Source organism: Daldinia vernicosa (assembly GCF_022497035.1).
Source record: "Daldinia vernicosa strain CBS 139.73 unplaced genomic scaffold F5Y00scaffold_2, whole genome shotgun sequence".
In the NCBI taxonomy this organism is placed as follows: Eukaryota; Fungi; Ascomycota; class Sordariomycetes; order Xylariales; family Hypoxylaceae; genus Daldinia; species Daldinia vernicosa.
In genome coordinates, this window is record NW_025953918.1 from 885,467 (window position 1) to 901,581 (window position 16,115).

At 47.4% G+C, this 16,115-nt stretch overlaps 7 protein-coding genes across 7 annotated transcripts; 3 read left to right on the plus strand and 4 right to left on the minus strand.

Annotated features, from left to right (window-relative positions):
- The first annotated feature begins 127 nt into the window (after positions 1 to 127).
- Positions 128 to 1,530, plus strand: F5Y00DRAFT_223993 (uncharacterized protein). The gene is made up of 3 exons (XM_048005940.1): positions 128 to 339; positions 424 to 511; positions 568 to 1,530. Exons 1-3 carry the CDS (start codon positions 301 to 303, stop codon positions 1,452 to 1,454), a joined length of 1,014 nt encoding a protein of 337 aa, XP_047869851.1. The 5' UTR covers positions 128 to 300; the 3' UTR covers positions 1,455 to 1,530.
- A 19-nt stretch (positions 1,531 to 1,549) lies between these two features.
- Positions 1,550 to 3,086, minus strand: F5Y00DRAFT_269268 (amidohydrolase; the record flags this gene model as incomplete). The annotated part of the gene is made up of 1 exon (XM_048012413.1): positions 1,550 to 3,086. Exon 1 carries the CDS (start codon positions 2,968 to 2,970, stop codon positions 1,552 to 1,554), a length of 1,419 nt encoding a protein of 472 aa, XP_047869852.1. The 5' UTR covers positions 2,971 to 3,086.
- Positions 3,087 to 5,093: 2,007 nt separating this feature from the next.
- On the plus strand, positions 5,094 to 6,942 carry F5Y00DRAFT_257224 (uncharacterized protein; the record flags this gene model as incomplete). Its single annotated transcript, XM_048010525.1, has 3 exons — positions 5,094 to 5,201; positions 5,270 to 5,978; positions 6,179 to 6,942. The coding sequence occupies 3 exons, from the start codon at positions 5,094 to 5,096 to the stop codon at positions 6,940 to 6,942; spliced, it is 1,581 nt and encodes a 526-aa protein (XP_047869853.1).
- A 217-nt stretch (positions 6,943 to 7,159) lies between these two features.
- F5Y00DRAFT_224001 (RNA-binding domain-containing protein) lies at positions 7,160 to 8,574 on the minus strand. Its single transcript, XM_048005941.1, has 2 exons — positions 7,677 to 8,574; positions 7,160 to 7,604 (listed from the first exon to the last, which is right to left on the minus strand). Exons 1-2 carry the CDS (start codon positions 8,465 to 8,467, stop codon positions 7,385 to 7,387), a joined length of 1,011 nt encoding a protein of 336 aa, XP_047869854.1. The 5' UTR covers positions 8,468 to 8,574; the 3' UTR covers positions 7,160 to 7,384.
- Positions 8,575 to 11,023: 2,449 nt separating this feature from the next.
- Positions 11,024 to 12,864, plus strand: F5Y00DRAFT_62834 (vitamin B6 photo-protection and homoeostasis-domain-containing protein). The gene is made up of 2 exons (XM_048013920.1): positions 11,024 to 11,608; positions 11,705 to 12,864. Exons 1-2 carry the CDS (start codon positions 11,423 to 11,425, stop codon positions 12,692 to 12,694), a joined length of 1,176 nt encoding a protein of 391 aa, XP_047869855.1. The 5' UTR covers positions 11,024 to 11,422; the 3' UTR covers positions 12,695 to 12,864.
- Positions 12,865 to 13,096: 232 nt separating this feature from the next.
- F5Y00DRAFT_257227 (cytochrome c and c1 heme-lyase) lies at positions 13,097 to 14,160 on the minus strand (the record flags this gene model as incomplete). Its single annotated transcript, XM_048010526.1, has 2 exons — positions 13,097 to 13,376; positions 13,481 to 14,160. The coding sequence occupies 2 exons, from the start codon at positions 14,158 to 14,160 to the stop codon at positions 13,097 to 13,099; spliced, it is 960 nt and encodes a 319-aa protein (XP_047869856.1).
- Positions 14,161 to 14,461: 301 nt separating this feature from the next.
- Positions 14,462 to 16,108, minus strand: F5Y00DRAFT_62843 (Diphosphomevalonate decarboxylase). Its single transcript, XM_048013921.1, has one exon. The coding sequence runs from the start codon at positions 15,836 to 15,838 to the stop codon at positions 14,687 to 14,689; it is 1,152 nt and encodes a 383-aa protein (XP_047869857.1). The 5' UTR covers positions 15,839 to 16,108; the 3' UTR covers positions 14,462 to 14,686.
- Positions 16,109 to 16,115: the final 7 nt, after the last annotated feature.

Here is a 16,115-nt window from a genome sequence, read left to right on the forward strand (position 1 = left end):
AGATGCGCTATTCTAAAAACGGCCTAGTCTTTTCCCAGGACTGCGGCCCTGCAGCGCTAAAGCAACGGCCCCGGGGCTAAGACGCCTAAAATAGAAAGAAGAGGGCCAATTGTTTTCCGTTCGGACGGTCCCTTGGTGCCGAGGCCGTTCCTTTAAGTTTCCGTGTTCAACCATCCGCCGGTCCCCAATAAGCAGAGTGCATTAAAAAGTCTCGACCTTAAGGCCTAGCCGCGATCGGGGATTTCAACCTTTCGATCCAATTCGCAAAACCTGCGACACGACAATATCAAATATCGCAGAATGGCTTTTAACGTGTCATCGATGGTACAGTTACGCGAGGTTAGGGCCCCCTGCTTCCAAGGATGAAGGCCCTTTCGATATTCGTAAATGTAAAAGGGAAATACGAAGCTGATAGGTTTCTAGGCGCGTGTAGAAGATGATAACTGGACCGGATTGGCTAATGCAGCTGAAAGGAGGAAGCGACAGAATCGACTGCATCAAAGAGCTTGGCGTAGGTCGCTATACACCCCATGTTAATTCAAAATCGCTTATAATTGTCATGCTTAGGCCGAAAGAGGGCTGCTCAGCGAGCAGTTGGCGACCAGCATGAGTCCCATGAACAAGCGAACCCGTCTGAGCCAGATGTAGATAGTCCCCTGGCGCAAGAGATCATAAATCTCTTAAAAGCCGATCCACGCGTGTCGTCCCATCTCTATACACGGCTCAAGCCCTTCACTTATTGGGAGGAGTTTCATACACAGCTGAATGCTTTAAACGAAGTGTACGGGATACCAGATCGCCCATGTTATAATCTTAGCCAACAACAAGACCTCACGCATGGCACAAGGTGCGATCTGCCGAGCCCTAAATGGAAAGCGATCCCACCCATGATCCCGTACCTCGATAGCCACAACCGGGTTGGAATCACCATCCCAGATTTTGCCTTTCCTATCTCGGCAGACCACCGGCTCATTGTATTAATCCAATACAACGTTCTTCGAGCGCTCATTACCAACATGTCTATCATATCAGTTCTCGAGCGGATGCCTCTCGAATGCGGCGTAGCTCTCAATATAAAAAACTTATTTCCTCCTCCTGAGACCATACCCTCTAACTTTGAATCGACTCAGGTCCAGAAGCGTGTGGCGCATGATTTCTGGATAGATATTGTTCCGTGGGGTCGTATGCGAGATAATCTGATATTGAACCACGGCAGGTATGATGAAGAAGACCTCTGCGTAGACATGGCTGGTGGGCTGTACGAAGGGTTTGACGAGGTGGAAGCTAGGGGGTTGATAGTATGGGGAGAGCCATGGTCAGAAACGGGCTGGGAAGTTACCGAGGGCTTTGCGACGAAATGGTCGTTCCTGTTGAAGGGATGTCATACTCTGATCGAATCGACTAATAGGTGGAGGGAATCCAGAGGAGAAGAGAAACTGATTATTGATGTATGAGTTGGTGTTGAAGTATTTATGTACTTGTACAAAGTAGGCAACTAGGTACACTATGGACGATAGACTATGAACTCACGATCAAATGCCAAGATAGAGGCTACGGTTCTTCTCCCCAAGGACCTACGCCCGGGCCTTTATAAATCTTCCCACCCTTCCATACCCACCCGATCGTCGCCTTTTCTTGCAATACCTTCACGTCATCGACCGGGTTTTTCAATAAGCCAAGAATATCGGCCTCGTACCCAATCTTTAACTGGCCCGTCTTGGGAGCCTGTCCCTTCACGGTCAATGGACCGTTGGCCGTCGCGGCCTTGATCGCCTCTAAATTGCTTAAGCCGGCTTGCACAGCATAGTCCAATTCCATGGCCATATTGAACCCCGGCGCCGTATCAGTCCCTAAAGCAATTGGCACACCCGCCTTGACAGCCAACTTATAGGCAATAAAGCTATTCTTACCACATAGTTGTGCCTTCTCCCATTGCTGCCGTGATAAACCCTTTCCACCTGATTGCAGCAACAATTCAACAATGGTACGTGTAGCAACATACACGGTGCCTTTCTCCTTAATCAGGTCAATACACTCTTCATCGGCAAACGACACATGTTCTACAGATGCAACACCCGAATTGACTGCTGCCAAGATACCCGGCTTCCCGTGAACATGAGCGGCCACAACACGGTTCTGCCGCGCCGCCTCCTCGACAATAGTCCGCAGCTCCTCACGACTGAACTGCGCGCACAATGGGTCATCATCTCGCGACATCACACCCCCCGACGCCATCACCTTGATAACCCGCGCTCCACGCCGGATCTGCAGACGCACAGCTCTTCGACACTCATCCACGCCGTCCGCTATGATCGACGTGCCGGCCCCGAACTGCCCCGCAGACACGCTCGACACGCCAAGATTCAGAAGCACGTCCCCTGCCGGCAGCGCAAACACGTCCCCGTGCCCAGCCGTCTGGCTCAGACACGCGCCCGCGCTGTACACGTTCGGTCCCACGATCGTCCCGTCCTCGATGGCGCGCGCCACTTCGCATCCGTACCCCGCTAGGTCGCGCAGCGAGGTATACCCCCGCTGCAACGCCTCCCAGCACCCTCTGGCGAGGCGCGCGCCGGCTGCGGCCGGATGCTCGCTGATGATGGGTAGGTAATCGTTTTTCTCCTCCTCGCTCTCCCCGCCAAAGTGCGCGTGGCAGTCCCAGAGGCCGGGCATCAGGTACGGTACAGAGTACGATTTAGACGGCCCTTCGGTGAATATTGGTGGTAGGTCTGATTGCGGGCCGACCCATGCGATGAGTTTATTTTCAATTACTAGGGCCGCGTCTTTGAGAGGCTGTCCATCGCCGGGGATTAGTAGACCTGTGGTGATGATGGTGAAGACTCGCTCTGTGGCGTCGTTAGAAGGGAATACATTGTCATCTTCACTTCTGGTCCGTATAGCGATGCCGAATCCTGTAGAGAAGACGCGCTTTGGTAGAGCCTCAGGCTGAGGTTGAACTGCACGCCGGGTCATTTTGATTTCACCTTTAGCATCTGCTTCTGCCTTTTTGTTGGTATCGGTGCCGAGATATGTTCCGGATGAGAAGGGAACCTAGGTAGGTTAGTGAAGCAGAGAAATGCGTTAAGGTGACTCCCATTGTGGAAAGTCAGGGGTAGCTGAGCGTATAGATACCTAGGTAGGATCGGTAAGCAATACCTACCTATTGCCTTCTTAGGTATGTAGCATTGGGGTAGAGATAAGCTATTGGTAAAACGATATCACTGATATAGACAGGGTCTCGTGATCTTTGGAAATAATGCTAATTTGATACCTACTGACTACATACAACACAGAAACTAACGTCAATCTAGGTACATTGTCTTCTTTTTCGATACCACTTTGTCGTATCACAATAGCCTGCGAGGAAGAAAGAGACAAAAAGAAAGAGACAAAAGAATTACAGCTGACTGGAGCTGTACCTACATGGTTGAATACATATTGTTTACTTTTTTGTAAGAAACATAAATAACAATGAACAATTTCCTTGATAATTGATTATTCGCCCCTAAGTTCAAATCCTATGACATGTGAAACATTGGAACAGACTATTGTTAAGACTTGAAAACATGGCCTTAGATGGTGGTGAATGGAGCCCGAGAGCACTCCTATATTTTCAACTGAAGGACGAGCAGACAGCGACAGGATCAGCACAGCAATGCTTTATATGCGAATTCCGTTACCAGCTCACTTGTACACATCTCTCATCTGAAAATATTGCAACTTTGAAGGGGGTAAAGGTTGTAACTGCCGCCAAAGACGAAAAAGGCCAGGATATAGTCCAAGTCTACGAGTGTGGGCACGCCTATTCTAATAATCGCCGTGTTAGATCTAGCAATATGCAGGAGAAAGAATATATTAAAGGAATGTGTACCGGATGCTTATGCGAATGGGTGTGGGACAGCCGTACGATTCGCATAGGTAAGTTAAGTGGTGCCATACGACCTTGCCATTATAAAAAAATGAAGAAAGGGGCTGCTAGTAAGCCGATACGGAAACCAAGGTGGTCATGGGGAACATATAAGAGATGGATTATGAGAGGTCTCTGGCCGTCTCACGTAGAAATGAATAATTCCCACTTCGAATAGTAAACAAACGTAGCCATTATTATTAGTTTATAATACATACCTATAACTACCTGAATGCTGGACTTTGACTTAGTAGGACGTCAATAGCTTATTTTTAAACGTGTGATAGGTACCTAGATTACAACTACTTCTGTGTTTTAGCCACACCTTAACTACTGCTAAATAGATACCTACGCTGCCCCCTTTTATGACTCTAATAAGGGAGCCTAGTGTAGGCCTCTTTCTACGCCCCTAATAGAAAACATCGGTTTCCCTTTGAGAACAAGAGCGTAACGTACCTACTCTTGCCTCTTCGATGTGCTCTTACATCTTTAATGTGAAGAAATGTGAGTCACAGTTGTAAATAAGTTGGTTAGGCGCCTGTATGAAACATAACCCAGGTACTCTAGAGTTTGTAGCTACACCTGCACTGGCACTTGGGTACATCTGCGTCTTATCTCGTACCTTACCGGCGCTCGTGAGGGAAAGTGCTACTTGGCAAACATACCTAAAAAACATACCTAAAAAACATACCTAAGGAACATACCTAAGGAACATACGTAGGTACCTAAGGTATATACACACCCCGCAACTTCCTTCCGGGTTGCGTTTCGCGGTTGCCCCGTTCGTTGCTCGGTTCGTTGCCTTGCGGTTTTCCTCCCACCGGTTTTCCTACATAAATATCCACGCTCCCACCACCGCACATCGAATTCTAAACCTTTTCCTTTCACACCAGGATTCACTTCGTCAAGCTACTGGCACCGCCAACTTTCTTGTTCGTCCCCAAGCTTTCCCTTTCAGGACGGCTTTCGTTAACAAAGTTGACGCGAACTACGGATAAGTCAATCTCTAAACCACATCCCTTTCACCATTTCGCGTCGCCGATTCCCACTCTGCCGACCGGCACTTGATATTTCCTACGTTGCCTGCTGTTTCTTTCCTCTCGGCGTATACGACGAGAGTATTTCTACTTCTAGTTGCATGCTTCGTTGATATCACTTTACATCACTCGTCGGTGCGAAGTAAAACACCATGGCCGCGTCAAGCAGCAGCCTCGTCGATATTGGCGATCCGAGCCATCCTTTCGCCCACATCACCCAACAGAATCATAAATCTCCTTTTCTTAGTCTTCCCTTGGAGGTATGTGTATTGTTTTTTTTTCAAGCCCAATATATGTTGGCACTGTTGAACTAACATCTCTTTTGAAGATTCGTCTCATGATCTACGAATTTGCCGTAGCCGTCAACAAGCCTGTCCGACCCAGGCAGGTTACTGCTCGCTCGAATAAGTTCGTATGGGATCCACCTCTTGACCAGTTCCCCAATAGGAGTGTCTTAAGGCTGGAGGAGGGTAAATCTCTAGTAGTTGGTCCACTTAGTCGCACCTGCCGCTCAATCTACCAAGAGCTAGAAAAGACTCCCGTCTTCTATCGCGTTAACAGTTTTGAATTCTACTATGCCCCGGATTTGCACGCCTTCTTAGCGGCTATTCTCCCGAAACGCCTGGCACTGATCCGTACCATTCGCCTTATACCTGGAACACGCCCAAATCTTCCAGTCGAAAGTTGGGGTGCAGAGTTACATCCCAGGACCCCGAATTACCAACGGACTCGCAATCGGGCTGCCGAAATTACCCATATCCTAACACTTTTGACTCAATGTAAGGATCTTAGAGAATTATCTCTTATTCTTCAGCAGGACCAGTATGGCGACATGGTTAACCAGGCATATGGATGGGATAAACTGGCGGCTTATTTTTCTTATGGAACACCAGCTTTTATCAACATGAATGGCTTTGATATCTTCATGCGCCTTGCCTCCGATGGAGAAGAGTTCCAGTTGAAAAAGGCCCTTGATCATCCCGACTTAACACAATCTTTCGTAGCCAAGAACATCCTTTCTACCATCGTTCATGGTCGTAAGTGAGATCTCCATTTTCTCTACCCAGCCAGTCTACTTTTTCCATTCATTCCAATTACCCCCTCTCTCCCCTATCTACCAAACCTACATCAGTTTATTAACCCCCAAAACAATTTCCCTAACAATCAGCTTTTCTTGATGGCAAACTCTTAGCTTGTCCTAAATCTAGTGAATTTTTCTAACCTTGATATGCTGTAGTGGACGAACGTAAAAAGGCTTTTGCGCTAAAGGCCAAAGCACTAAAAGCAAAAGCGCAAGAAGGCGAAAGCTACGAAGAGATAGACCTTCGTCCTCAGTGGTTTAAAGACATGGAAAACCAAACGGCAATCGAGGCGGCTATTATCGCTGCACCGGTAGACTTCACAGGTGAAAACCGTATCGCACAAGATTTGCATCAGATCATGTCTAACCGAGTTTCATCCCGTACCCGACGCAAAGGCCAGTCTGTGGACTCGATGGGAGTTTTACGTCGCGAGGAACCCAAGTATAACTTGGACGGGCTGTTGACGTGGTGGTACAGCCATGTGACAGGAATCCGCTGGTCTGATTCCAGAGATGTGGAACTTGAACTGAACTATCCTGGTAGGACCCCCGAATCCTCTTGGGAATCTTTCTACGTCTTACCAAAGGACCGCCATGGTGAGCAAAGCATCATCAATTTCTTCAAGGGTGTTTTAAAAGAGAGACATATAGATGTGGAAGCCACACTTCAAAGGGTGCGTTCCATTCCTTCCCCTTTGGACATCGCCAAGCTTGCTGGTGGATTGAACCAGTACATTGGCAAGGACACGATGTATGGGGAAAAGACGTCCCAGACAGTCAAAAAAGGTAGAATCCGCGCGTGGACGCACTGCGACGATCAGTGGAACCAGTATATAGTCAAACTAGAAATGCTGGTTGACAAGAGGAAGAAAGAAGCTACCAAGGCGGCAAGCAAAGCCACGAAGAAAACGGCAAAGTGAACCACGACTACTGACCGAAAGGACAGCACTGGTAATGATGACGACAATCATATCAATCATAGCAACCATAGCAACCATAGCAACCACTTGACACCTACTAATAGCTGGGAGGATCTGGTATCTACCTCTTCAACAGAGGAAGTAATGAAGAACGGGCCAGAAGAAGGGGAAGCAGTATGAAGGGGAAGCAGTATGAAGGGGAAGCAGTGTGAAGGAGGAGGTAGTGATAGGGGGAGGATGAAAAAAAGAGAAAAGAGAAAAAAAAAAGTTGGAAAAAGGGGGGATAATTGGAAGAAAAAAAAAAAAAAAAAAAGCAAAGTGATGAGGGGTGGTCATTTAATGCCGTGAAAAGCTACGAGCTTTTTTGTTTTCTTTCGATCTCTTTTTGCAGAGCCATCAGTTGGCGTTGATATTTCGATTTTTTACTTGGCTAGCTCATTCGTTATCCTTTGACGTCAATACTTTCCCTCTCCTGCCACTTGCGAGAGCGGGCGCTAGCAAAGGATACTTTCAGTCGTCCACCACAAAAAGATGTACCGTTGATGGCATCTATCGCCGCTTGAGCCTGCTCTGGCGTCGCAAAATCAACGAAGCAGAAATCGTGATGGCCAGGCTTGGCACGGACCGACTCGTGGGCGGTGACCCTTTTGCTTATTGCTTCTCTGTATTTAAGATAGTTTAATGCGATTGCCTTCTAGTTAATGAACAACTGAGCTCTGAAACGGTGGACTTACACTTGAAACTCTTTGAATAACTCTCTGATTTCTGCGGAGTTCATTGCTTGATCGTGCATTCGTGGTAGACCACCGACGTACAACCGTTGCTTGCTGAAGTCTTTATCATACCTGGAAAATGAAGATGGCAAGCCTTCCTTTTCTCCTTGTTGAATATCCTGGCCTAAGGATGCTTCACCTCCTTCATCTGTAGTAGTATTCTCCCCTTTCCAGTTGCCCCAGCGTCTGGAGCCCTCGCCCTGTCTCCCGCCAGATGCGCCGCCCTTTGGTATGCATGGACGGCACTTAACCTCTCTACCAAGTAGTAGCTTGCCGTTTAACGTAGACATGGCCAGATCTGCTGACTCGCGGTCTGAGAACTCAACAAAGCAGTAGCTTGGATTACGCCCTGTGAAGGGGTCGATAGAGATGTGAATCGCCTCAAAACTCTTTAGGTCATTTGTTTTGAGCAGATCCTCGATGTTGTCGGGCTTTGCCTGGTAGTTTAGGTTTCCGATATAGATGCGTCGGCCTTCGGCAATGGCTTTTGCTGCACTTTCTTCGTCTACCTGTCGTTTGTCTATTGTCCGCTCGCGGTCGAATGGACGACTTTTCGGGGTCCAGCTATTGCGCGGCTCTTGCTGTGGACTCTGGGGTCCTGCATTGCTAGTGACATCTCTAGTTCTCCAGGACGACGCTCCTAGTAGGTTCTGACGGGGATTACGAGACTGGGGGGAGCTTTTGGCTGTTGACGCGGCTGGGTCCCGGGTCCTCCAGTTGGACAAGTCTTTCCAGTTCTCCTTGCCAGACATTATACTTATAAGTGATTTTAATGGACTAATGTTGTATCTCTGTCTCCTTGACTGAAAACTAGGTAGAAATAAGATAAAAGGTACACTACTGGGAATGATCGCCAAGTATTTAAGCGAGAGTTGGAGAAGACTGGTCTAGAAACAGCCACCGAGCTATCTAATTCTAATTCTAATGCGGATACTGACTGGCGCTTCAACTAGTCCGGGCTAAACCCAATATTAACCCCCACCAGATTAAATCCCATAGATTGTCTGTGCTAAATTATGCTTTGTGGTCTGATGGTCTGATGTGAATGTTAAAAGACTTCATGACTGCTATACGGTCTAGTTTCAGTCTTACCCGGTGATTGAACCATATACTGATACATCTTCTAGTTATATTGATACAGGCAATTATTCAACTTCCTAACTACTTAACAACCTATAATTAGAAAAACAAAGGAATAAGGTTGACGGTGTAGAACACTGAAGTTATTGGATAAGATAAATGTTTAACTTAACCTACAAAAGCCGCTTCCCTTTTTAACCCAGGGAGATTTTATTTTGTTGCATGGACAAGGGTATCAACCATAGACTTTATTGGATATAACTTATGCAATTAATCTAAACCGACTGTCACGGTTCAGTTTCTTTACCTACTGCATACCTAAAACAATTAACTCATTAATGAGTATTTCTATCTTCTATTATGAAAGGGCTAAGTTTTGGGAAAGGCAAGGTTAAAAGGTAATGATGTATTATTAAATATAACCTTTTGATAATGCAGGGCATTCTGCCATTGTTGGGTTCCAATGGCTATCATATCTGCAAACCAAAAGGTTATGTTAACTAACTACCTAGGTAGCTACAAATGACTCCCGTAATTATCTGACGGGGTGTGGGTTTTTACAGTCTTTTTGTTCTCTCCTCTCCCCTTTTTTTGTGTGTTTTTCTGTTTTTTCTTTTTTTGTTTTTTGTTTTTTGTTTTTTGTTTGTTTTTTTGTTTTTAAGTCTTAGTACGCCAAAATGGGCATATGCAAAAGTCCCTCTGCCATATGCAGTTCATATTGGCCTAGGTACTGTCATTCTAAAATCTAAAAAAGTGGATGTACTGCTAGGCTCTTCTATTTGTAAGAACTTGCGAGGTCGTGGAACGCATCTTGCAATGATGGATAGAAGCCGACATCTATTGAACGATGATCACCATCCATGCCAAACGAAGGAATATAGTGGTCAAAGTACCAAAGGGCTTCCTCATATTTATCCCTATCGATGTCGTATACATCTTCTTGGAAGAGCACAGTAACTCGCCTGAGGAAAGCTCTTGAAAGAACTATCAGATGGTGCGCATGCAGCCAAAAGGAGCGGTTGACCATGTTGTCTGGGTTAACCCAAATGGTTAACCTTCTTAGACGACGATAAGTTTCAAAATCTTCTGGCCAATGGGGATTATCACCTGGGCAATTACGACTGATGACTATCATGTTGCGGGTATAAAGCAACGGGGTTGCTTCCTTATTGATTTGCTTACACACTTCAAGTAGAGAAGTATGCAGAATTTCGTTTTCTGGGCCTGGGGCTGGTATTTTTCTAATCGCTCTTGATAGCTTGTGTTTCATTTCTTCGTCGGGCCAATACAAATCTTCCCTTGTGAAATTGGATATTTTACTATCCATGTCGGGATCAATTCTTAATCTTTCCCCTCTGCTACATAACACAATAGGCCTATCTTTCTGGAGCACCAATCCGTAAATCATTAGCCTGATCTCGGTAGGTAGTTTGAGCAACATAGAGTTCTGATTGTTGGAGTCTGCCATTGCAAATGAGTAGTTGATACTAAAACTTACTGAGCTGTTTGTTTGGCTAGATAAACTTTTTATTGTCGTAGGAAGACTACTTATTTATATTAATAATGGACAGGCCAGTCTGTTCCTTAACTCTTTAGTTGAGCCTCTATTTACAAATAACGGGCGTGTTGTTACACATGCTGCAATTATTTTTCTGAAGGCGTACAGCAGCCTTGAATTTGTACATGATATGATTTATATAACATCTAGAGAAGGATTACCGAAGGACTACTTTTAAGGGGATGATTCCAACATTTTAGTTCATCCAGGATTTAAAGAAGTATTACTTCATGGGAAGTGCATACTTAACCCAAGGTAGCACTGTGGTAAACTTAACATGATTTGCATATATTTTTATTAAATGTATGTCGACTAGCTGCGTTGCCCGTCCGCTCAACCGCGGACGGGGGAGAAGGGGGGGATAATGCGCAAAACTGACGCCACAGCTAGTCTGGCCTCTGATTGGCTAGCCACACCTCAGCGCACGTCCGATGAATTTTTTGTAAAAACAATTGATCTATTTCAATAGTATGTAAAAGTTTTAATAATTGGTATCATTAAATAGAGCTCGTTTTGCATGACCTTTTGACACTATTCGCATATGTTTCAGACGATATGCGATAGAATGGCAAAGGGAAAAGTCGCAAACTGCGGGGCGATTCTAAGCATCTGATTCGTTGAAAAAATTGTGGCAGTACTAATAAAATATATAAGACTTGATGAATGATTCGTGGTGTGTACCTTAGACATATGTACCTATGTACCTATATAGAATTTGTTGGTGTGGATTAGGTACTTGGGTACTTAGCCCTATGATCGGCACTATGACGCTGAGGCTCAACCCCCACTAGGTAACATGGAACCTTATGAAGGTACCTGACGCAGGTACAGAAGCAAACTCCCTGGTAGCGCTTTCCTAGCTGGTGTCTTACAGTTGGTCGCGTGGGATAGGTTAGGTAACTACAGGGCAATCGCGGGGTGATTTCGCGGGGTATATAGATTATTTCCATCGGTGCTTCTAGCTAATGTTTTTCTCCAAACTCAAACAACTTCTTTTTACACGAACCGCCATAAACCTTCCGCTTTCTTCTCTTGCAACACATTGCGACGCGCTGCAACTCTTAACACAATGGCGCCTCCTAAGATCATCAAAGCCTTAGATGAATCAGAGGTCATCTGCACCTATGACGAGGCTAGCAACCCCATCATTCCAAAGAAGACCTTGAAAAGCATCGGTAAAGATGTGCTAGACGTCTTTCTCCCGGCCGGTTACCCCCATACCGTGACGCCTGACTACACTACTTACCAGATTTACGTACGTTTTCTTGTTTCCTGATTGCGCAACCCATGCGTGTCTTCACTTGTATGTCTTCACTTGCATGTCTAGGTATTTATTAATATTTTGCTGCAGGACTCCCTTCAGGCTTTTTCCAGCACAATTGCTGGCCTCCTCTCATCCCGAGCCGTGCTCCAGGGTTTCGGCGTTGGAGATTCCACCTCTTCGGCAACCGCAGCTGTCCTTCTTACTGTGCTGCAGGAGTCAACTGGCCGACTTGCCACAATCTTATTCGCGCACCGTCATGGTCGAGCTATAGAGCCAGAGTGCAAATACTACCGCTTCCTAGCTGATATCGTCAATGATTCAGCTTTGTTCCTTGATATACTCTCTCCAGCTCTACCCGTATATCCCAGGATCCTTGCACTCTGTGGGGCTGGTATCCTTCGCGCGCTCTGCGGAATTTCGGGTGGTGCCGCTAAAGCTTCTCTTAGCGCTCACTTCGCCAAGAATGGGAATCTTGCCGAGCTTAATGCTAAGGATGGAAGTCAAGAGACCGTGATCTCACTCCTAGGCATGCTAGTCGGTAGCTTGTTCGTTCATCTTGTGCACGGAAAGATAGCTGTGGTGGTTTCGATGATTGTCCTTATTGGTGTCCACCTCTGGACCAACTACCAGGCTGTTCGCTCTGTACAGATGCGCACTCTGAACAAACAGCGACTCACGATCATACTGGAGGAGGTATCCAGTCCTCGTGGTGCCATCCTCCGTCCCGACCAAGTGGCAGCAAAAGAGCGAATTCTTACGTGGGTCAGTCCGCGTATCACATTTGCCACAACATTCCCCCGGCTTCGCGAGATTAGTCACTTCAAGAATCAGAAGTATCGAAACCGGGGCTATGTTATTGTTCAGCAGCCCACAGGTCAAAAGATCTTCTTGAAGCAGGGTACCCCTACGATGGCTGCTTTACAAGCATGGGTCGAGGCTTACACGGGATCACATTGGCCGGCGGACAGCGTATTCTGGAAGAGCCTTAAGACTGCTGGTTGGGACCTCGAGACAAATGCCATGGAGACAGGCCCTTCTGTCCGGATCGTTATGGGCGATGAGGATAAGTCGGCTTAGTAGAGGCGTTATGGAAGGAGGGCTGAGTATCGGATTTCCTTTTCTTTGATAATGGGGTTTTGGAAGTTTTAAGGACGATCGGATGGAAACCGGATGATACCCCCAATATGCATTGCTTTTTAGGCTCAAGTACTTATTACAAGTAGGAAGCATATACTCAAATGGAGCCTTCAACCAATATGGTATAGTGCATGTGAATATTGTATATGTCGAAGCTAAAAAACGACGCCGTAATCGCTCACGAGCAATTACGCCTTATATATTGTGCGACAGTATATGAACGGCGATCCTTTCTATAACCAACCTGGACACCATGCTACCATACCTAGGTATATACTGATTCTTCACTCGTGTCTTATAATACATTAGTATCCATACAGGTACCACTACTAACCTTTCCCTCTATGCCAGGCCAGCAGCTCGCATAGCCCGCATCTTGACACCTTCCCAGGAGTTTAATTTGGGCCGCACATCTAGATAAAAAGACAGCCTCCCATCGCTAGTCTTGCTATTCCGCCCAGCGTAGAAATCGATGATATACTCGATCTCCTTGCCGCATCTATCCACAACCCAGTCGTGTCGATCGAAGGGGGCCTGGTAGCCTAACAGGGTATTTATGCGGGCTCGAGGGGACATCTGGGTGCTCAGACCGGAGAAAGAGTGTAGCCGTGGACCGCCGCAGCTATATTCCTCATCGATAAATAATCAGCATGCATGCATGGTATAATCCTCAAGTTATGTAGAGATGTTAGATGTCAGATAGGTAGGTAGGTATGTATAACGTACGTAGAGCCCCTCACGTACGGCTCCTCCCAAGCCTTGATCTCGGCCCACGCGCGCTCGTTGACGGCGTTGTGGATGGGCACGACGGCGCGCATGTCCGCGGCGCGCGGGTCGTGGCCCTTGCGCTTCATGGCCTCGAAGAACATGCGCTCCGAGGGATACACCCAGTTCCCCGACGCGGCGTCCGCGCCGGTCTCCTGCTCTGTGTTGGCAGGGCGCGCGGTCTCGGTGTGGTCGAGGAGGGGTTTCGAGGACCGGGGTATCGTGGAGATTTCTCGGGATGTGTCTAGGGAGGGGTGGTTTGGTGGCAATATGGCTTGTTGGGGGTGTGTGGGCGAGGAAGAGGGAGAGGAGAAGAATGGTATGCGTGGGAGGTAGGATGTCCATGAGGACGAGGTCGGGGTCGAGGTTGCCGGTGGTTGTTGGTGTTGGGAGGGCGGATGAGGTGGGGGAGCTGCTCGGGCGGCTTGTTGCAGCCAGGCTTCGCGCGCCTTGTGGTCTACGGGACAGCTTTCTATGTTCTCTGTCGAAGCGGTACTCGGAATGGAGGGGTGATCTGGCGGTAGGGATTGCGACGGTATGGATGGTCCTCCCTCCGTGGCGCCGGCGGCTCGGGCTTGTTGAAGCCATGCCTCTCTACTTTTATGGTCGACCGGACATTCGGATTGCGATTGGTCTGACATTGTGGTTGTAACTTGGAGCCTCGTTACGGCGTTACAATTGACTGTATAGTATAATATATTCGTGTATAGTATTCGTATAATTAAGAGGAAATTAGTGTAGAGAAGCCAGGAAGTTAGTGAGATTCTTTAGTGAAGATTATCAGAAATTCTCGGATTTCGGTCGCATCGAAACTTTTTTGTGGAGACTCTCACCTGCCAAATCGGAATCTACCGATTGAAAACCGGGTTGAGAGATTCAGGGTCGTCTACATAAATTGACATATCACATGCGTATATTAGCTACCTTAGGTGAGTAGGTAGATCTTTAAGTTACCAATATATTTCTCAGTAGTATTAAAGAATTCTATGCCTCAAATCTAAGATCGCTTCCGTCATCTTGTATCTGCTGCAACCGCTCTATATGCTGATGTAGCCAATGTGCCGCTACTCAAAGCTGATGATAAATGCTCACCACGAATCCCGAGAAATTAAGCTTGAAACTTGGGTATTTCGTATTTAGGGGTATTGTTGATGTGGTATTAGTGAATTATACTAAATGTTGGTCGGTCTTTATCGGTCCTTCGCCCACGCCGGTCATTATGATCCTGCTTACGCCTTCTTTAAGCAGACTTGCCGTAGTCTCATCCAGCTGCGTAGCCGCCGAGCTGTACGATCCAGCATCACCCTTCCAGCCATCCGTACTTTGTAGCAGGTTGTAGAACGTTCCTACCACAGGGGCGCTATCCTCCTCTAGATAGTACACCACGGCATTCGGGCCGGCGTCGAACGTATAGGCGGCCACTGTCTTGCCTGCGGCGGAATTGATTGCTTGCACGGCTCTGACTGCAGCCCTGGACACGTCGTTCATGTAGTAGATAGGTGGGTAGGTATCCGCACAGCACGCGTGGAAAGAGTTGGAATCCTTCATAGTCACCTCCGCGAACTTAGCAAAGTCCCTGTCCCTAATGGCGGCCTCCATGGCAGCCATATGGGCTGGAACCACGTTCGCAATGCGCCCTTTGAATAGATCGGACGTAGCAACAGTCTGCTGCATGCCTGACGTCGAACTAACCCCCTTCTTAGCGGCGGAAACGACTAGAACGAGGGCTCTCATGCTCGGCCAGTGCGACGCGGGTGCAACCTCCACCGCCTTGGAGTCTAGACCATCGTCTTGCTCGCCAGCCCTCCAAGCCACGTATCCACCAAACAGACTGCGGCAAGCTGAACCGCTACCTTGACGGGCGATTAGAGAGAGCTCGGTCGGAGAGCTTGGTAATTCATATAGATCTGCAATGGCACGAACTAGGGCGGCGAATCCAGCAGCCGACGAAGCCAGACCGGCGGCCGTCGGGAAGTTATTCTCGGAGACTATGCGGAGGGGCATCGTGGACAGCTTGGGCAGAGATGGGTTCTCAGCCTCGAGAGCAGCTCTTCGGGCACGTAGCTCTCGTAGACAAGCTTGCGTGCGAGCTCCCTTGATGTCGGACGGTTCGCCATTGAGGATAAGGGAATCTTCCTGACCTTGATAGGTGGCGGAGCATGTAGCAGTTGTGAGGGTTCGTAGATCTGCTTGTGACAGGGTAACAGACAGGGAGGAATTAGTAGGAAGATTCAATTTAGGATCCCGCTTTCCCCAATATTTGACCACAGCAATGTTCACCGGGGCGGTGGTGCTGGCTTTGTAGATTGTTTCCGTCATTGTTATAAATATTGCACAGGGTTTTGTTAAGTGATAGGAAAGAGACGGTCAGAAAGTATGTTTTTTGTTTTCCCTTTTTATATCGGTGGAGAATGGAGATTGGAGAATGGAGAGAGGTAGGGAGTGGGAGTGGGAGTGGGAGTGGAGGTGGGAAGGGATAGAGAGAAGATGGAGGGGTACGAAGTACTGTAAATGATCGCCAGGGGGGAGGGACAACACCTGAACCATTCAGGGGATTCAGGGACTTCTCCACAATGCTAAAATAAGCCTAACGCAA